This window comes from Leucoraja erinacea, chromosome 22, assembly GCF_028641065.1.
Source record: "Leucoraja erinacea ecotype New England chromosome 22, Leri_hhj_1, whole genome shotgun sequence".
NCBI classification, from domain to species: Eukaryota; Metazoa; Chordata; class Chondrichthyes; order Rajiformes; family Rajidae; genus Leucoraja; species Leucoraja erinaceus.
In genome coordinates, this window is record NC_073398.1 from 22,821,887 (window position 1) to 22,844,738 (window position 22,852).

Below are 22,852 nucleotides of genomic sequence, written 5' to 3' on the forward strand. Positions count from 1 at the left end.
AATGGTGTTCACAGTGACTTGTAAGGTTTTTTTTTGAATATTTCAAGCAGATTTCCAACTTGAAATTAGAGCCCTTATATTAATAATCTTATGGCGATCTCCATATTTCATCCTATCGGATCGAAAGAGACCTTTCAATTTCTCCTGTAATTTGTATTTATTTTCATGTTGCCCAGTTATTTTCTGTATTTTATTTAATATTGTTAGTAATCCACTTTGAATGTTTAACTCTTTTCTAATCTCTAAATTTATATCTTTCAAATTTATAAGCATTGTTTACAGTTTTATGGTACGATTTTTTTATTATGATGCAGATCACATTAGACCTGATTACCGTACAATTACATATTTCCTGTACACTTGGTTCATTTCTGAATCCCATATCATTATCAACCGTTTTTTAAAATAATTTCTCTTGGATGCTTTTTGATAAAATAAATAAGCCTTTGATTTACCATTAGTATTGACCACAGAATTTTTTCAAATTTACAATATATATTAATGATTTGGATGAAGGGATTAAAAGTAACATTAGCAAATTTACAGATGATACAATACTGGGTGGCAGCGTGAACTGTGAGGAGGATGCAATGAGGATGCAGGGTGACCTGGACAGGTTGGGTGAGTGGGTAGATGCATGGCAGATGCAGTTTAATGTGGATAAATGTGAGGTTATCCACTTTGGTGGCAAAACAGGAAAGCAGGTTATTATCTAAATGGTGTCAAGTTGGGAAAAGGGGAAGTACAATTGGATCTGGGAGTCCTTGTTCATCAGTCACTGAAAGTAAGCATGCAGGTACAGCAGGCAGTGAAGAAAGCGAATGGCACGTTGGCCTTCATAACAAGAGAAGTTGAGTATAGGAGCAAAGTGGTCCTCCTGCATTTGTGCAGGACCCTAGTGAGACCACACCTGGAGTATTGTGTACAGTTTTGGTCTCCAAACTTGAGGAAGGACATTCTTGCTATTGAGGGAGTGCAGCGTAGGTTCACGAGGTTAATTCCCAGGATGGAGGGACTATTGATAGATTGGAGCGACTATGGTTGTATACACTGGAATTTAGAAGGATGAGAGGTGATCTTATTGTTACATATAAGATTATTAAGGGTTTGGACACACTAGAGGCAGGAAACATGTTCCCAATGTTGGAGGAGTCCAGAACCAAGGGCCATAGTTTAAAAATAAGTGGGAAGCCATTTAGAAGATGAGGAGATGAGGAAAAACTTTTTCACGCAGAGGGTTGTGAGTGTGTGGAATTCTCTGCCTCAGAGGGCGGTGGAGGTTGGTTCTCTGGATGCTTTCAAGAGAGAGTTAGATAGAGCTCTTAGGGATAGCAGAGTTAAGGGATATGGAGAGAAGGTATGAACGAGGTACTTACTGATTGTGGATGATCAGCCATGCTCACATGGCGGTGCTGGCTCGAAGGACCGAATGGCCTACTCCTGCACCTATTGTCTATATAGGATTAAGTGAAATACCTTGCAAAAATAGCATTGTTTTCCTAAATATATATTTGTATATCTTTGTCATTTGATCTTTAGACTTTATAGATACGTCCCACCGAGTCTGCGCCAACCATTACTCCTTACACTCGCACTATCCTACACGTTAAGGGCATTTTACAATTTACAGAAGCCAATTAACCTAAAAACCTGTAAGTCTTTGGAGTGTGGAAGGTCACAGGGTGAACGCAAAAACTCTGTACGGACCTCACCCATAGTCAGGATCGGACTCTGATAGTAAGGCAGCAACTCTACCGTTACGCCACCGTGCCACCCTAAACTTGGTGAACTCTATTTATTTCAAATCACAGAAGTTTCTGTTCAAAATGTGATTTATTTTCAAAGGGGTTTGAAAGGTATTTTATTGTCACATGTACCAATTAAGGTACAGTGATATGTGAATTACCATACAGCCATACAGAAAAAAAGAAACAAGACACCCAAATACATGAAAGTTAACATAAACATCCACCACAGAAGATTCCCCACATTCCTCACTGTGATGGAAGGCAAAATAGTCCAATTTTCTTCCTCTTTATTTCTCCCGCGGTCGGGGCGATCAAAGCTCCCGCAGTCGGCAGTTGAAGCTCCCGCGTCGGGGCGATCGAAACTCCTGCGTTGGGGCGGTCGAAACTCTTTAGTTTACTTTAATTTACAGCAATTGAACACTAAATTCCTTCCATTTGGCCTATAAATTAATGTAAATGACATTTAAAAATCATGTTTTATTGTGAATTATTTATGAATATTATTTGGACACTTAGGCTATTTAAAAATGTTAATCATTTATTAAGAAATGGATAGATGTTTAGATCTAGTAATTGAAGTTTGAAATTAGCTACACGTGGGTAACTAACTAATTATATGCTTTAATTTCAGGTCATTCAAGTAAGATTATTTTATATTTGTTTCAGAATGGTTCAATCTACGATAACTGAAAATTTCATTCAGTTCTCTTAATTTTTAAGAAGGTTATGGGCTTTTGACTGCACACGATCACAGCTTTTTTGTTATGTCCATAGAAAATCAATAGGGAACACGATGCTTATTTCCGAGTATGAAAATGGCCATAACGTTTTAAATACTTGAGATATGAAAGTGAATTAGGTGTCAAATTAAACTTATTTTTATGCTTTATCTGATGGGATAAATTACAGACTTGATTTTTTAAATCTCAAAATTTTGTAACATTGCTATGTTATGAAACAATCTGATCTTTCTATATAATGAACCTTTGAAAACGGTTTTAAAAATCATTATTGAAAGTGGCATTTATAATAATTGGAAATATATTCATAAATTTGACCACATGCATAAAAAACCTGCACCAAGAATGTATATCAGAGAAGATATACGTAAAGAGACTAATTGTTCTAATTTTTAAGCTATTTTGTTAAACAATGAATAACTACAATGTTCTGTTGGATTTACTGTTATATTATTTGTTTTCTAGCTTTTATAATCACAACTCTTGCTCATTTATTTTGAAAACTGAATCATTGTGCCTCTGACTGAACCTGTGGTAAACATTTGCCTTGTTTTTACTCTTAGGCACAACAAGGCCACCTAAAGAGGGGGAGGTCCCTGGTGTTGACTACAATTTTGTGACTGTGGAAGAATTTACGGAACTTGAGAAAAGTGGTACACTATTGGAAAGTGGAACATATGAAGGTAATTAAAATTGTTCTAGATACTCCTGACAGATATATGCCTTTGCAATGCTGGATTCACAGATAGTAACCATATATTCCACTCATCATATCTCCTATAAATGTCAGATTGTAACACCAAGGATACAGTATTTCAGCCTTGCAGTCGGGTTCGTGATTCTGATTATATTCTCAGTAACAGTTTATTGCATAGCTGGTATTGATATCAAATATTTTTGGATAGCGTTCCGCTAATGTTATTAATAAATTACCTCTTCTGTAGAATCATAATTAGAGGAATACAGAATAGTCAAATACATTGGATATTCAAATGATTGGAACACTAACCGCTTCCATTTTAATGCATTTGTGCCGCCCATAAGAGCAGCAGGAATTAGACTTGCTCAATATTTGTAATTCCAGCGTTAGCACTAATGCTAAAATTATTCTTTGGTGAATTATGAACTATATTTCCAGAACAAAATACTTAAAGCCAAGTTTTGAAACTAGGGAAAACAATGACATCACAATAGTTTGGATTTTGCTGAACAAGTAGGCATGTTTGTGATGCTTGCTATGATTTATATGCAAGTCAAGCTACACATTGGGGGGGGGATTTAGAATTAGACAATGAACTGTAAATCTTAAAATTGTTGCTTATAACTATCCATGCCCTCTAGAGGCAACATATAACTTTAGATTACATTTAGATTAGATCCTTTATTTGTCATTCAGACCTTTTGGTCTGAACGAAATGCCGTTGCCTGCAGTCATACATATAATAATAAACAACAAAACGCACAATAAACACAAATTAACATCCACCACTGAGTTCACCAGGCACCTCCTCACTGTGATGGAGGCAAAATCTTAAAGTTACTGTCTCTTCCTTCCTCATTCTCCCTCTGCGCTGAGGCGATACCCCACCGGGCGATGGTAGTCAGTCCTGCGGCTCAACCGAGCTCTGCGAACGGGCCGGTTCAAGCTTTGCGGCCCGAGGTGGTCGAAGCTGCCACCCTCCAGTCCAGCGGACGCAGCTGTTGCCGCGTGAGCTCCGGAAAACAGGCACCAGCCTGTGACCTGCGAGCTCCCGACGATGTCGTCCACTGGCCCGTGGCCGAGACCTGGACGCCGCCTCAGCCAACAGAGCACCGTCTCAGCCCCGCGCCGGGCCGCCCTCACCGGAGCGCAGTCTCAGCCCCGCGCCGGGCCGCCCTCACCGGAGCGCCGTCTCAGCCCCGAGCCAGGCCGCCCTCACCGGAGCGCCGTCTCAGCCCCGAATCGTGTCGCTGCCACTGGAACGCCGCCGCCGCAGCTCGAAGACGGCCAGCCTCGCGCTGGTGACTCCTGGCTGGCTCTGTTTCCGGAGCCTCGAGGTCGGTCGCAGTTGGAGGCCGCCAGCTCCGCCATTAGGCCTCAGCGCAGACGGAGGCAGAGAAGGGGGGATACGACAAGAAGAGTCGCATTCCCCCGAAGGGAGAGACAGAAAACCATGTTTCAGCCCCCCTCCCCACACATAACACAGCCTAATAACTAAAATTTGACAAAAACAAGACAGAAAAAATCAACAAAAAAAGTAAAGTCAGACGGACTGCAGGCGAGCCGCAGCCGTTCAACAGCGCCGCTTGAGCGGAAATAGTTAACAAATGGTTAACTATTATTTTGAAGAACTTGCTGTATTTCCAGAATGATTGCCTATTAAATTCATCACTGGAAAGTAATTTTAGTAATTTAAGCGGTGGCATCTCATTCTCAATGTTCATAAATTGTTGTTAGAAACCTCCAAAATGCCAACTGATAATAAGTATTTTTTCTTTGTACAAGCATTCTCCCCACCCCCCTTTAATTCAGTATTTCTTTCCATCTTTATTTCTCCTTTGCTAAATGATTTAACACCGATTCACTGACTCTGATTCACCCTTCTTTTCAGTCATTCCTCAGTTCTACGCCTACTTCTTTAATCCCATTATTTAAGGAGATAATTTATTGCTTCTCTCATTTACTAATGTCCTAGATATCCTCATTGAACTGCTATAGGCTTTCACTTGCAATAAATGACCAAGTTATTTTGAGCTAAAGAGATCTGGGAAGTGCCCATAAAGCTTGAAGTGCACCACGCCAATAAGTTTAAGAGTTATAATTGAGCAAATTTTAATTTCATAAATTGATTGTAAAAGGAAATTTATTACTGTGATCGTAAAATCCAAATATTCCTATTCAAGAGTTGACTGTCAATTATCTGCTCTGCATCTCATAGCACAGCTTTACATAATCAAAATAGAAGAGATTCCACCTAAATTTGTAATAAGAAAAGAGAAATATTCAGCGGACCCCTGGCATCAAAGATGAGAAAAGGTTATTGTTACAGTCTGGACATCTGACGGGTTTCCAAGAAAGGGTGGGAAATAATAATACTGTGATTGGTGGTGTGAAAGTTGAAAGTGATTACTACCAAGGTTGTTTAACTTGTTTTTGGGATGTATTGCATGTTGCATCTTATCTAAATTGGGGACCTATGAAACGACGTATTTGTGGAATTTTACAGCTCTGAAACAGGACCTTCAGCCCACGGAATCATTGCTAACTATCAAGCATCCATTTGCACTCTACTTACTTTATTCTCTACATGAATAATCACCCCCACCAAAACAGCATCAGAAGTCGAGATTGAATGCAGGTTGCTGGAACTGTGAGGTTGCAACTCTACCAGCTGTGCCATTATGCCTTCCTACAAGGAGACAATTCAGCCTATTATGTCTAATCCCAGCATAGGAATCACATCAGTTCCCTTTACTCCCAAGTGAGACCAAGCGGAGGCTTGGCGATCGTTTCGCGGAACACCTCCGCTCAGTCCGCATTAACCAACCTGATCTCCCGGTGGCTCAGCACTTCAACTCCCCCTCCCATTCCGAATCCGACCTCTCTGTCCTGGGCCTCCTCCATGGCCAGAGTGAGCACCATCGGAAATTGGAGGAACAGCACCTCATATTCCGCTTGGGCAGTCTGCACCCTAGCAGCATAAACATTGAATTCTCCAATTTCCGTTAGCCCTTGCTGTCTCCTCCCCCTCTCAGCTCTCCCTGAGCCCTCGGGCTCCTCCTCTTCCTTTTTCCTTTCTTCTCCCCCCCCCACCCTCCATCAGTCTGAAGACGGATTTCGGCACGGAACTTTGCCTATCTCCTTCGCTCCTTAGATGCTGCCGCACCCGCTGAGTTTCTCCAGCACTTTTGTCTACCTCCTCTATTCTCTGGGTGCATAGAGATGGCTGATATCTGCCAAACAGAAACAGAAATATTGCACTTATGATCATCTTTTCCAGAAGCTAGGAGATGTCTCCTAGCTTCAAAACTTCTCCATCATGGCATAGTTTTGTACAGATTGAGCTGACAGTTATCACACAGGCGAAGACTGAAGAAGTCTCCTGAAGACTTTATTGTAATTTTTGTCTCATTTATCACAATTTTAGCACCATACAACACAATGGAGGTTGTACCTGGTTGTGACTTTGTGATGCATACTTTTACTGCAACATCTAGTCTGAAGCACTTACTCAAAAGGCTTTCAGTTTATTAATTGGGAATTTATTTTGTAGAAGAGCTCCAGATATTAGATTGAACAAAGTCAGAGCACTTTTGGAAAGTACAGGAATGATCATCAGTGTGATTTTCAGTTGTCTCGCGTTGTTTTATAACAATTAGATGTATGAGAAAATGTTGTGATGCTCTAGAGTGAACCTTGATTGCACATGCATGGTTGCATTTCATAATTTCCTTGATTTGTGCAGAAATTATGACAAACATGATTTACTTTGGGTTAGGTCAAGTTTAAATCGCACAGTATTGAAGAATACAGCACTAGTCCATTCAGTTTCTGTAAAATCTAAATGTTACAAGATGAGGTGACTGAAGACGGGCAAGTGGGGATGCAAAAGGTATGTCTGAAGGGGATATTAATGGCATACATCTATATCAAGTTGTATATACATCAGTATTAGGATACTAGAGATCATTTTCATTGTTGAAATATAATGGACAATGAAACATAATTGTTTTTTTTTATTTCACGCACACAATGTGATATCTATTCAGTATACAAGAATCTAGAGCAATTTTGGCATAATTCAATAATGCATTAGAGCAAATTAAAAAAAAATCACTCTCAACATCAATAAGTACTGTCTGTACAAAGAGAATATATCCATGTCTCAGGAGAGCCACTTATTTGTGTCAAAACTCATTCTGCTATGGTATAGCCTTTCTCCATGCAGGTCAAAATCCACATAATTATGCTGTCTATAGGGACAAATAACTTGCTATATTTAAGTATGATCATAGAATTCATAACATTGGAACAGCTGACACTATGACACCTGAAATAACTGGGTAGTCATAAACATGTTTTGATGTGATCACAACAATCAGCCTGATTGAAGCTATCAATAATGCAATGGGTCGATTTTTTTTTTCTCCATCTTAGATGTAGAATTGAGAGATGTAGAGAAAGCGCAAGGAGTCTTTATTTAACAGACAATTGACCATAAAAAGCACGATGCCAGAAATGCAGGCACAGTTTAGAAGAAGCTGTTTTTGTACAAATAAATGATTTTAATTTGCATGTCACTCAGTGACATTCCAGCTGCTGCATTTATTCCATAGTGGACAGAATATTTAAGAAATTTACATTTTGTATTTTATTTTATCATTTGCTTTTATCAGTTGCCACAAAGGACATCTGTGGCCTTAGTTACATGAAGAATGTTGAGATTCTCCTCCAATTTACATGTTTTTTGTATTCATTGTAAACATATTCTTTCAAGGCCATTATTAGCAAGTGAAAGTAATCTAATGTCATGACAAATATATTCATTTAATAACAATTTTGACTTTTGAACTCTTGAGTTTAGTTTAGTTATAAACAGTGTATAAATAAATTGAATAAATTATATACCAAAATTCAAAATTTGATTGGAAAATTTGTATTACACTGAAAGATGTTCATGTATTTTCAAAATCCAGCAATAAATTAAAAAAAAATTCTGATTTGAATTAGAAAACCATAATTTCAACATTACATGAATACTTTGCATGTTAGCATGTTAATGATATTCATTGATGAAATTATTAAACCTAATTTCCATCACATTTAATAGTAGGATTCTGGAGTATGGCTGTCAGGTTACGTCCTAAGAGCCCGTAAAATTGCAGGCATGCTGTGCAGATATTAATTCTGGTTCACTAGTCTGTGGTATTTTTATCTATTTATAGATAGTTATATTGGCCACCGCTTTTTTCCAGCCTCATTTTTGGATTTTGTTGTAGAATTTATATTTAATTGGAGGAGATTACATCCCTCACCAAATATTTCAATCACTATGTAGGAAAGGTAATAAGTAAAAAGAAATATACTCTCTTCTCATGACAGGAAGTCATAGTCATACGGGGTGGAATCAGTCTAATTTTCATGCATGTGACTATGTAACTCAAAATCTTTCCTATGCATTTACCTGGTGAAATGTCTTCCAAATGTTCCAAATTACTTGTGCCTCAACCACTTCTTCTAGCAGCTTGTTCCATATAACTATCATGCCCCTTGGGTTCCTATTAAATCTTTCGCGTCTCACCTTAAATCTCTGCCCTCTAGTTCTTAATTCCCTTACCATGGGGGAAAAAGACCCAATCACCCAATCTATTCATTTCATGATTTGATACGTCTCTATAAGATCATCCCTCATTGTCCTGCGCTCCAACGAATAACTCCCTAGCCTACCCAACCTCTCCCTGTAGCCCAGTCCCTCAGAACATGCAAGTAAATCTTCTCTGCACTCTTTCCAGCTTGTTGACATCCTTCTTATAGCAGAGTTACCAAAACAACACAATACCACAAGTGTGGTTCCCCCAACGTCTCCTACAACTGTAACATAATATCCCAACTTCTATACACAATTCCTTTACTGATGAAGGCCAGCATGTAAAAACCTACCTTCACCACTCCACGTACCTGCAACGCCACTATCAATGAGCTATGTACTTGTCCTCCTAGATATCCTCTGCTCTACAACATCCCCCTGGGACCTACAGTCCCCTGTGAAGTTCCTGCCCTGGTTTGACCTCCCAAGATGCAAGACATCATACACATGAATTAAACTCGATTAGTCATTCCTCTGTCTGCTTTCCCAGCTGAATCAAGATCCAGCTGTAATTCATTGTAACTATCTTCAATGTCCATGATACCACCTATTTTAGTGTCTTCTGCAAACTTCTTAATGATACCTTGTATATTCTTAACCAAATTGTTGATAAAGATGACAAACAGCAATGGACCCAGCATCAATCTGAGGCACACCACTTCTGGTCTCCAGGTCATGCAGTTCTGAAAAACAACCTTCCTCCACCACTCACTGCTTCATACTGTGAAGCCAATTCTGTATCCAGTTAGATAGCTCTCCCGGGATCTCATGTGATCTAACCTTTCAGAGCAGCCTACCGTGTGGAATCATATGAAAGGCCTTGCTGAAGTCCATATGGACTATGTTAATGGCCCTGTCCTCATCAACCTTCTTATTACTACTTCAAAAAACTCAAATTCATGAGACATCAACCGATGCACAAAACTACGCTGACTATCCCTAATCAACCCCTGTCTTTCCAAATAGCCAGGGTTCCTACAATTTCTTCTCACAGTGGTCTTGGATATTTTGATCAGGCCTGAGATTTATCTAGCTTCATATGTCTTAGGATGGCCATCACCTCCTTGATTGTAATATGCACTGACCTCCAGAATTCACAATTAATTGTTCCGTTCCCCATGTCTTTCTTCATGGTAAAAACAGAGGAGAAATACTCTTTGGTGACCTTCCCCATCTCCTTTGGCATCTGGTTTCTGAGGGGCCATATTTTCTCTCGTTATCCTTTTCACCTAAATATACTTAAAATCTCTTTGGATTCTCCTTAATCTTATCTGTCAGTGCTATCTTATGTCCCCATTTTGTCCCCCTGATTTTCTTCTTAAGTATGCTTCTCAATCCCCTGTACTCCTCCTGGGATACACTTGATCCTAGTTGCCTATTCCTGCCGCACGCCTCCTCCTTTTTTCCTGACCAGAGCCACGATTTCTCTTGTCAACCAGGATTCTTTACTCCTACCTACCTTGTCCTTTACTCTAAAAGTAACATGCATACATTGAACGTTTAGTGTGTTGCAAATTGATGGCCATAATACATGGTTCGTTGCATGATATAGAAAAGTTAATTTACCTCATTCTGGAACTAGTACAGGGTATGTCTTTATATTCATCATAGGCGAGCTAGGCAAAGGGAGGACACATAAACTCTTACTTGGAGGAGTATTTAACAGCATTTAACGTGATATTATATGCATGTTAAGAATAGGATTTAAAGCCGACCCACCATTATGCTTGATATATTCTTTTAATTTTAAGGCTTGCAGGCGATGACAATGAAAGTATAGATGGTGCAATGTGCCTGTAGTCTTCAATAGATGAATATTGCATGAATAAAGTTTTATGGCAACATTTGTGGAAAGAATGTTGAAAGGTTGGTTGAAGTAGATAGAAGCTGGTTGCTTCAAGTGTAGAATTTAAATGGAGGTAATTTAGAATTTGTTAATTTGGAATTTTACTTCTGAAATACTTCAATAAAGCTGCAAATGCTTAAGGGTGCCTCTTTAAGGTTACATGGAAATCTAAGCTAATTTGAAGTTTTCTCATGCATATTTTCTACTGTAATATCAACATAATTTATTAATAATAGTTAAAAGATTGCTAATAAATGGCTAGTTTCCAAAACCACAGACACCATATTGCCAGAACAAGCAGCAGCAACAAAAATGAATTGTAATTTTATGTGACATTCCAGCTCACATGCAGTCCTAATGAGCTAATTTGCCCTATATTTATCAGTCTGGTAGCATTGTTGTAATTTTTCTTCAAATGGGTTCTTGCTGACTTTTGGAACTGTAAGAAAAAAAAATCACTGCAAAATATGTGGCATGTTTAGTTGTTTTTGGTTTTATTAAAATGTTTTTGCTTCATTAACTATGCAATAAAAAATATCTGGTGTTATTATCAGATCAAGTAGCATTTTTAAAACAACATAAAATGAATAAGAATTGGAGCCAATGTTTGGAGGATCTGAGCAGAAATGTTAGCCTTAAATACTATTTCAAGGTTTCAAGTTCAGTTTATTGTCACATGTACCAATTAAGGTACAGTGAAATTTGAATTATCATACAGCCATACTAAAAAAATAAGTAACAAGACACACAACTACATAAAAGTCAACATAAACATCCACCACAGTAAATTCCTCACGTTCCTCACCGTGATGGAGGCAATAAAGTCCAAACTTCTTCCTCTTTTATTCTCCCGCGGGTCGGGGCCATCGAACCATCCACAGTCGGGGCAATCAAAGCTCCTGCAGCCGGCAGTCAAAGCCCCCACATCGGGGCGATCGAAGCTCCCGCCGCTTGGAGTCCCCAATTCGGTCTCTAACCGGAGACAGCGAGCTCCGCGATGTTAAAGTCCGCAGGCACCCGTGGTTGGAGCTCAAAGGTCGATCCCTGACAAAGGGATCACAAGCTCCGTGATGTTAAGTCAGCAGGCCCCGCAGCTGGAACTCTCAGTCGGTCTTCAGCAAAGGCCGCCAACTCCTCGATGTTCGGCCCCATCGGAGATACAATACAGAAAAAAAACTTGCATCTTCGTCGAGGTAGGAGATTAGAAAAAGTTTCCCCCAACTCTCCCCCCCCCCCCCCCCCCCCCCCCCCAACCCCCACATAAAACAAGCTAAAGAACACTAAAAACACACATTTAACACATATAAACAAACAATGAAGAAGGAAGGGACTGACAGACTGTTGGTGTGGCAGCCATTGCTGGCGTTACCCAGCGATGCTATTTCACATCTGTATTACTGACGACCGATGTCCAAGCATTATAAGATTTAAAGAGATGTCTCTTTTTGGAAGTGAGATGCCTGTTGAACCTTGTTTTCCTATTGGTGTCAAGATACTGAATCTTATCATTGTAAAAGATTTATGTTGAGCATTATTTTGCTTTGTTCCACACATGGCAAAAAAAAATTAGACCGGTTCCTCCACCGACACTCTTTAAAAATCAGACTCGTCCCTCTCCTGCCACACTTTAAAAATTCCCATCTCTAGACGGTCCCTCCACCGACACTCTTTAAAAAACATCTAACTTCCAATAGCCCTCTATCCCCTCCCCCTTCCTACCAGTCGTACTGTCTCCGACTACATTCTATCCGTGTCCTGCCCACTCCCCTGACATCAGTCTGAAGAAGGGTCTCGGCCCAAAACATCACCCATTCCTTCTCTCCAGAGATGCTGCCTGTCCCGCTGAGTTACTCCAGAATTTTATGTCTACCTTCCATGGCAAAGAAACTCCTGTTTTATTATTTTCAAATGGAGTGAGTCTGGACATAAAATTATGAAAATTAGATATTTATTATAGTTTACTTCATTCAGATTTTGAACGTAAAATAATTACATGGTATTGTTTTGGCTATTTTACAAAAACAGTATATAAAATTTCTTTATGAGATATTAATTAACTTAATTAACTCTGAGTTCTGAATAATTGGTTGTATGCGTTATTGTTAAACAGTGCAGCAAATTAGCTTTATAATTGCAAGATACTGAGTTGCATAATTTATAAAACTTACTTGATCCCAGCTAAGGAAAGGGCGAAGATGTTATTTATCAGTTCCAATGTTAGGAAACATTGAACTCTACTGCTGCATTGGGTTATTGTCTAGGGTGTCAAATATATTTAAAATGTGTGAGATGTTGTAATCAGTTCTACACAAATATAATTAAGGGTAAGACATGAGCAAAGATCTTCTAGGTTCCAAATGTAACTGACCTAGCAAGGAGAATAAAGAAGCTGATCAGATATTTAATTAATTTGATCGATTGAGATTGTGCTGACTAGTAATATATATGTTTCAATGTGAAAAAGAGAATCTTGATTTGGTTTTATTCATATAGGCAATGTGAATGTTGCTTGGAAGCCAAAATATATTGCTCAACTGTCCTCCTGAAGATGGTAGTAACCTATCTTCAACCATTTAGTAAATGTACTCCCACAATCTTTGGTGGGTAGTAGTTCCGAAGTGCCTGTTGTCCTGGTGCTTTCCAGAGATAGAGGTTGCAAATTTGAGAGGTGCTGTTAATGTTGTCATGGTATGTACAGTGCCCTCCATAATGTTTGGGATAAAGACCCATCATTTATCCATTTGCCTCTGTACAATTTGAGATTTGTTATAGAAAAAAAATCACAAGTGGTTAAAGTGCACATTGTCAGATTTTATTAAAGGTCATTTTTATACATTTTAGTTTCACCTTGTAGAAATTACAGCTGTGTTTATACATAGTCCCCTTATTTCAGGGCACCATAATGTTTGGGACACATGGCTTCACCGACGTTTGTAATTGCTCAGGTGTGTTTAATTGCCTCCTTAATGTAGATATAAGGGAGCACTCAGCACCTAGTCTTTCCTCCAGTCTTTCCATCACCTTTGGAAACTTTTATTGCTGTTTATCAACATGAGGACCAAAGTTGTGCCAATGATGAGACTGAGAAATAAGAATAAAACTGTAAAGAGACATCAGCCAAACCTTAGGCTTACCAAAATCAACTGTTTGGGACATCATTAAGAAGAAAGAGAGCACTGGTGACTGATTGTAGACTTTAGGAGAGCTTCCGCTCCCCTCACCCCACTCACCATCAACTACACCACAGTACATCTGTGGAGTCTTTGAAGTTCCTGGGAACCATCATCTCCAAGGATCTTAAATGGGGGGCTACCATCGACTCCACAGTCAAAAAGGCACAACAGAGGATGTACTTCCTGCGGCAGCTGAGGAAGCACAATCTGCCACAGGCAATGATGGTCCAATTCTACCATCGTAGAGTCTGTTCTCACCTTCTCCATAATGGTCTGGTTTGGCTCAGCCACCAAGCATGACACCTGGAGGCAGCAGCGAATCGTCCGGTCAGCAGAGAAGATTATTGGCTGCAACCTTCCCTCCATTGATGAACTGTACACTGCAAGGGCCAGGAAGGGAGAGGGCAAGATCATCTCTGACCCCTCTCACCCTGGCCATAAACTCTTTGAATCACTTCCCTCTGGAAGGCGACTCTGGACAGTCAAAGCTGCCACAGCCAGACATTAAAAACAGTTTTTATCCACGAGTAGTTGCTCTACTCAACAGCCAAAAATCTGTAGCCTCCCTTTGATCTGGTATTTTGTTGGATCACATACTTGATCAAATGGTGTTTTATCATTTATGTTTTATTATTATTAATGTTTAGTATTTTCTGAGTCATTCGTAACTGTCACTGTATGTCATGTTGTTACTTGTGAGCGGAGCACCAAGGCAAATTCCTTGTGTGTGAATACTTGGCCAATAAACTTACTTACTTACTTACTTTACTAATCGCAAAGGGACTGGCAGGTCAAGGAAAATTTGCACAGCTGATGACAGAAGAATTCTCTCTATAATAAAAATAAATCCCCAAACACCTGTCCGACAGATCAGAAACTTCAGGAGTCAGGTGTGGATTTGTCAATGACCACTGTTCGCAGAAGACTTCATGAACAGAAATACAGAGGCTACACTGCAAGATGCAAACCACTGGTTAGCCGCAAAATAGATGGCCAGTTTACAGTTTGCAAAAAGTACTTAAAAGAGCAACCACAGTTCTGAAAAAAGGTCTTGTGGACAGATGAGACGAAGATTAACTTATGTCAGAGTGATGGCAAGAGCAAAGTATGGAGGAGAGAAGGAACTGCCCAAGATCCAAAGCATACCACCTCATGTGTGAAACACGGTGGTGGGGGTGTTATGGCCTGGGCGTGTACGGCTGCTGAAGGTACAGGCTCATTGGTGATACAACTGCTGATGGTGGTAGCATAATGAATTCTGAAGTGTATAGACACATCCTATCTACTCAAATTCAAACAAATGCCTCAAAACTCATTGGCCGGCGGTTCATTCCACAGCACGACAATGATCCCAGACATACTGCTAAAGCAACAAAGGAGTTTTTCAAAGCTAAAAAATTGTCAATTCTTGAGTGGTCAAGTCAATAACCCAATTTGAACCCAATTGAGCATGCCTTTTATATGCTGAAGAGAAAACTGAAGGGGAAGCATTAGCTAAAGATAGCGTCAATACAGGCCTGGCAGAGCATCACCAGAGAAGACACCCAGCAACTGGTGATGTCCATCAATCGCGGACTTCAAGCAGCCATTCCATGCAAAGGATATGCAACAAAATACTAAACATGACTACTTTCAATTACATGACTTTGCTGTGTCCCAAACTTTATGATGCCCTGAAATGAGGGGAACTATGTATAAACACTGCTGTTTATAGGACTACATGGTGAAGCCAAAATGTGTAAGAATGGCCTTTATTAAAATCTGACAATGTGCACTTTAACCACATGTGATTTTCTCTATTACAAATCTCAAATTGTGGAGTACAGAGACAAATAAATAAATGATGGGTCTTTGTCCCAAACATTATGGAGGGCACTGTAACTATAATGCCTCTTACAATTGGTGTGCTGCATATTACCATGTGCCAATGCTGCAGGGACCAAATATTTGGGTGGTAAATGGGATATCAATCAACTGAAAAAAAAGCTAAGAATTTGCAATAGCATATTATTCTTTGTGGTACACTGCTGCAATATTAGTGTACTATTGGGCATTGTAGAATCATTATCAGAAGGTGGGGCATTGAAACAAAACCAAATGGGATTTAAAAAAAACACAGAAATAGGGCAATTAGCTGAATCATTCTAGGTTTTAAACAGTGCTGGTCTGACACCAGTCAAGGTCTACACACAACTCTGGCCATTGGGTTATGACAATAATAACCAGGTCGTTTAAAATGTGCATCAAAAACAGAGATCATGATAGTTCTGAGAAGAGAATGGACAATCGGGAGATATCTATATTGGAGAAAGGAATGTTAATAAAATAATGCTAATTTCACAACTTTACATAAAGGAAAGTAAATGGGTGACATAGAGACTAATTGTGACAAATTCAAAGAATAACAGATGAATAACAAAGAGTTAATGCAGGGAACCAAGTAATATCATGTGATATATTATTTCTAGCAGAATATGGTATTTTCCATAGCATCAATCAATAGTTTTAAGGAATACTAGACCGTGCAGACCCATTGGGGGGGGGGGGGGGGCAGGCGGCATGCAGCGTCGCACACACTAACTATCCTCCCCCCGCACACACGCTAATTACCCCCTTGATATTATATTAATATAATAGAGGATAGAGGAGGGGGGGGGAGAGGAGGGGGGGGCAAGGGGGTAGAGGAGAGAGGGGGGGGGGGAGAGAGGGGGAGAGAGAGGGAGAGGAAAGGGAGAGGGAGAGAGGAGAGGGAGGGGGAAGGGTGGAGGGAAGGGGTAGGGGAATGGAGGGGAGGGGGGTTTAGGGGGGGGGGGGGGGGAGGGGATTGGAGGGGAGGAGGGGGGAGAAAAAGGGGGGGGAGAGAGAGAGAGAGGGGGGGGAGGGGAGGGGGGGGGGGGAGAGAGAGAGGGGGGGTGAGATAGGGGGGGGTATGGGGGTGAGAGAGAGGGGGGGAAGAAGGGGGGGGAAGAAGGGGGCGGGGGGGGAAGGGGGGGGGGGAGAGTGCCTTTTTTACTTCAACCCAAACGCCCCAAACAACCATTTGAAGGCAGTGCCTTTTTACTTCAAACCACCCATATTTTCAATTTCAAACCACATTAACGGCACTTACAGTTGAGTAGACGTGTTCAGTGTTATTCAGAGCTCAGTGAGATGTGACCTCCATCTTGTAGAGACTGAGAGAGGCACACCACTTCCTGGTTTTATAACCCCTCCCCCTCCCTCCAGCAGGGGCAGCAGAGAGAATGGTGAATTTTTTAAAAACATTAATATATCTTTTAATATCGATTTTTCATCGATGGGAAAAATCCTCTGGTCCTGGAAGGCAGACGTGGGCTCTGAGCGAGGTGGCCAAAAATGACGGCAGTAGGTGGCGGCGTTCTCTCGGAAATCGCAGCACAGTGGGCCAAAAGCGATCAAGATCAGACTTTTAGTAATATAGATGTTTATTTGATACTTCGGCTCTCAAGCTCTTTAAAGATTGAGGTTTTTTGTCGCTCTCAATTCTTATAGTTTTTTTTATAGATAAATGACATCTTTGATTAGTGTAGGCTTATTTTTACCTCAAGATTATTAAAATGCAGTCAAAAACTCACAAATGAAATTATTTATTGTATTGCCGAGTAAAATGACTGAAGGAAACCACTGCTGATACATTTTACCTGAAGTTACAATAAAAAGGAGGAGCAAGATTAATTATGATACGATACGTTAGAACTTCATTTATTCCAAGAGGTACACTAACAGTCAAGACAGTGTCAAATTCAGGAGAGACACAAAGTACATGCGATGCCAGAGTTTTAATGTCAAATTATTGACAAGGATGTGTGAATGCAGATTCTTGACCCACAGTATGTGCTCTGTAAATCTTTGGATCAATGGATTAATCACTTTGAATAACAGAATGCATTGTCTCCTGAGAATGAAATAGTGATGACCCCATTCCTAGCTGTCAGAGTTCGCTTCCTGTTGGTTGAACATAGAGCCACACTGACAGCAACCTTTGGTAGTCATGGAGACTTAACCATTCAGTAAGTAAAGTGATCTCATCACCTAATTGTTATCCACAGCTCAGTTAAAATATAATGACATCTGTGTAAAAAGTTTGTAAAAGTCAACAAATTAGCAAGCACTTTTTCTGCTAGTTAATATGCATTACATTTTCTAATCCCATTTGCTCAAATATCGCAGTTAGAAATGATGAATAGATCATGTGTGTATGTGCAGCAGAATACAAACATACAATCTCTCAATAAAGGGTATAATAGCAACAAGATAAACACAAGCACTGGTAAGATAAGTCTTTGCAGCCATGTCCCCACCTTTCCTTGCCCTGCTAACAGAATGCATTTGAACTAAAAGAAAATGAATGTACAACCGAGTATAGCCCTGAAAGAAGCACAATGCTGATTGAACTGAATTGAAAATTATTCTAGCAACGTTGGACTGCAATAGATTTGTGTAAGAGCACTGGAATAAATATTTTTGCCATATTCCTTCAAAAGATACGCATTATATACCTTCACTTAAAAACACTGGTGTGACTGCAAAAATAGCATTAAAGTTCTATCCTGTATAGATTGGCGTGTTACTTCTGGACTTTACAGTAAAGATATCGTGGAGGCTTTTAGCTTTCACATTTACTATCGAGCAAATTAGACAACAACATCCACCACATCTGCATAATTAAATGTGGGAATCAAGAGGTTGCTATCCAATTAATTCCTTTCCTCTAAAAGCTTGCCTCACTAGTCCCATCACCAGGAGATTTAGCATTCAAAGTGAAGTTTGAATACTCGTTACGTTCTACCCCACCATGCACAACAGAGTAAGTTAGTGTACGTCCATTCACGTGTAAATGAATTTTTTAACAACGCAATGTTTTAATTACAGGCTTTCTCTGTGCCCTTGAAAACTGTGGAATCTCATTCTTTCAGTTTTAAGGTACTTTTTAGAGGTTTTACAACTTTTTTTCAATTTTTTTCTATTTTCTTAATTCCATCTATTTGCTCCATGCCCCCTCTTTATTTTGCTTTCTTTTGTTAAACAGAATTAAATATTCTAACTTGCGCTTACTGGTTTAGATTCTGCTTGCTCCAACAATAAGTCTTTAACCTAATCAGTTTAAGTAATGGCTAAATTCATCTTTGGTCTCTCATGCTAAACAAATACAGAAGTATTAGCTACCTAGTTGCATTAATCTCCAATACATTTAATTACATTGATCGGACGACAGATAGCACAATGGGCTAAGAGTTCGGCTGGCGACCGGAAGGTAGCCGGTTCAAATCCCGCTTGGAGTGCATACTGTCGTTGTGTCCTTGGGCAAGACACTTCACCCACCTTTGCCTGTAATGGAATGTTACGGCGGCAGGCGCGGGCACACCGCGACGCCCTGTGTCTCCCTTTCAAGGAAGATGCTAAAAATGCATTTCGTTGTCTCTGTACTGTACACTGACAATGACAATAAATTGAATCATTTCATTTCATTTCATTTCAATGAAATCAAATGTGCCAAAGTGGGTATAACTGCGGCTGGTACTTGTACATAATTTTGGCACTAGTAATCAATGACAAATATCTCATCCGTGGATGAAAAGCAAAAATATTGTTGATGCTTGACATATGAAATAACAATGGAAAATATTGGACGTACTGAGTAAGATATGATGAATGCCTGCTGATTATCTTCAGCAATATCTGTTTTTACTTCTCCTTAATATTGCTTTCTCTGTTGACACCTTATCAAATCATCTGTAAAAGGTATCATGCTATATCACCTCTTAATGACTGCACAAAAGCTCATGAAAAGATGGGCATATGTAAGCCTAATCAACAGCATGTGCCATTTGTTCAGTAATGAATGCAAAATCTGAACTGTTACAAGGAATTAGGCTAATTTAAACATCCTTAAGACTTGTTGAGATGTCGACTGTGGAAAACAACAGTGGATTCAAGATTCCACACCAGGGCATCGGAAATGTCCTCGTTCTTCAGGGAACGGGGATTCCCCTCCGCCACCATAGATGAAACTCGCACCAGGGTCTCATCCATACCCCGCAACACTGCTCTCTCTCCCCATCCCCGCACTCGCAACAAGGGCAGAGTCCCCCTAGTCCTCACCTTTCACCCCACCAGCCGACAAATACAACAAATAATCCTCCGCCATTTCCGCCACTCCAACGTGACCCCACCACTCGCCACATCTTCCCATCTCCCCCTATGTCTGCCTTCCGCAAAGACAGCTCCCTCCGCAACTCCCTTGTCAATTCTTCCCTTCCCTCCCGTACCACCCCTTCCCCGGGCACTTTCCGTTGCAACTGCAAGAAATGCAACACCTGTCCCTTCACCTCCCCCCTCGACTACATTCAAGGACCCAAGCAGTCGTTCCAGGTGCGACAAAGGTTCACCTGTATCTCCTCCAACCTCATCTACTGCATCTGCTGCTCTAGATGTCAGCTGATTTACATCGGGGAGACTAAGCGGAGGTTGGGCGATCGTTTCGCCGAACACCTCCGCTCGGTCCGCAATAACCTACCTGAACTCCCGGTGGCTCAGCACTTCAACTCCCCCTCCCATTCCCAATCTGACCTCTCTGTCCTGGGTCTCCTCCATTGCCAGAGTGAGCAACACCGGAAATTGGAGGAACAGCACCTCATATTCCGCCTGGGTTGCTTGCGTCCGGATGGCATGAACATTGAATTCTCCCACTTTTGCTAGCCCTTGCTGTCTCCTCCCCTTCCTTAACCCTCGAGCTGTCTCCTCCCATCCCCCCGCCCTCGGGCTCCTCCTCCTCCCTTTTTCCTTCCTTCTCCCCCCCACCCCCCATCAGTCTGAAGAAGGGTTTTGGCCCGAAACGTCGCCTATTTCCTTCGCTCCATAGATGCTGCTGCACCCCGCTGAGTTTCTCCAGCATTTTTGTGTACCGTGGATTCAACATTGATGTGTCAAAACAGTAGATCTTTTAGTATTTTGCAAAAGGGGCCTTCTACATTTTTCTTTGGAGAAAGGGATTTGACCGTTCCGATCTTCTCTCCAGGTAACCAACTTTCACTTCAGTGTTTCAACAAGAGCTTAGTAGATATTAGATGCCCATTCTCACAGCTGTCAGCTGAATCCATCTCGTAGTTTACAGTTACCAGTTTCCATTGACAACTACAACAACCATGGTGGTATATTATGTAGGTACTTTTGCAATTCACACAAGCATTTCACAATTATGTGTTGATAACTGGATTCCAAGTGATCCCGGAACTGTGCTGTTGACATGCAATGCCTTGTGTGTTATTGGTATTTATAAATCGCACCATCATGGCCGAGATGAAACAGACAAGAGTTCCTGGCTCGGTACGTTTGTGGACTAGCATAATTATAGGACTAGTATAATTTCTAACATATCCTGCTGTAGAGAAAAAACAATTTGCATTTATATAATGGCCTCAGTATAATGAATGTCCAAAGTGTTTCATGATGATTTTCCCACATTTGTGTCTGAAAGTAGAGGTGTGAGAATCAACTAAAAGAACCAAATTGAGAAAATTACACACGTTCATAAAATGATTCCCAAGATATTGATGGCAATAAACAAAAATATTTGCAGTAAAAGATAACAGATTAGACTAAAAGGACAAAGCATGATGATGAGATTTTTTTAATTAATTTTAAAATCAAGGCCAGAATTTATTGCCCATGCCTGATTGTTCTCGAACCGAATGGCTTACTACCCCTCATTGGGGGCCTATACAACTGCAGAAGGACCTCTTTGCTCCTATACTCAACTAAAAGAGATACCATTCAGATTTATTTCCTCCTTGTGACTATGTTGTATTGTAATTTGCAATTCATACCTCAAAGAAACGGGTGTTTTTAGTGAAATGTATCTTTAGACAGAACTTTAAACAATTAGCTAAAATTTGGGGATTACAATTAAAGGAAAAATATAATGATTACTATATTACCAGTTCTTGCAATTAGCTGGAATATAAAAATGTAAATAAATTAATTATATTTACTCTCATATTTACTGAAAGATTATCTATTTCTACACGTTCATAACATTGTAATTTACTATCAAGCCAATTTTGAAAATGAGGGCTTTGGAGTGAACATTCAGGGGCTATTTTCATTTGCACTATTTTTGAATTATGTCTGCAATAAAATATTACTCAATGTTTGGAATTCCAGTTAAAGCCCAGCATTATTCCTGTTCTTTAAGAAATGAAAATAGGTTTGTCACAAAAAAGACCCAATGGGTCCATAGCCAAAGCAATTTCCTGAGCTAATTTATCTATTCTTAAAGTGGAGTCAGTAAACCAAAAAATGCCCAAAAAGCTAATTACTGCTGCCTTGTGCATTTAGTGAGCAAAGTCTGCAGAATAATGAAAGCTCATAATATGCAAACTTCACAGGAAAACATAATCGCAAAGGGAATGAATAATGTTTCATTAGGGTCTTTTGCTCCTGCACCTGGATATTTTTAGACATGGTAATTTGTGTGGACTACTTTATTTAAATGCTTACAGTGTTTGCTGGAAAGGATTTTGTTTTATAAAGCACTAGTGATTTTATATATTTTCTTCTTTACATAATCCTTTATTATTAACATTGACTTTTATTGCTGAATCCGAAATATAAAATATTCACGTGTTGACGTACAAAATATGTATATGCTTAAAAGAAAATTCACAAACCATGAGTGAAACAAAGAATAACATTATTGCAACCCAGTTTTATATGCACCAGCATTCAGATTCAAACATAACTTTAGATATCTGCAGGAGGAAGAAATAGAGAAGGCCTTAATGGTTGACAACTTTTTTTTGAAGCACAGTAAAGACCTAAAGCTTTCTGATTGCTATTCTTGGAATGCAAGATTGCAGCCCCAAACTGCAACACAGCTGTCTTAAGCTGAAACAGACTGTTAACAACATTGCACATTTTATTCCCTCTGATATAATTTCTATCACCAAGACCACCTAGTTCTATTTCCTTAATGTTGTGC

At 40.0% G+C, this 22,852-nt stretch overlaps 1 protein-coding gene across 16 annotated transcripts in view; it reads left to right on the forward strand.

Annotated features, from left to right (window-relative positions):
* magi2a (membrane associated guanylate kinase, WW and PDZ domain containing 2a) overlaps positions 1-22,852 on the forward strand; it is a 369,023-nt gene that overhangs the window by 208,102 nt on the left and 138,069 nt on the right. For all 16 annotated transcript variants that reach the window (XM_055653114.1, XM_055653115.1, XM_055653116.1 and 13 more), the window contains one exon: positions 3,052-3,171. In XM_055653114.1, the coding sequence (XP_055509089.1) occupies positions 3,052-3,171 (120 nt within the window). The remainder of the gene's footprint in view (positions 1-3,051; positions 3,172-22,852) is intronic.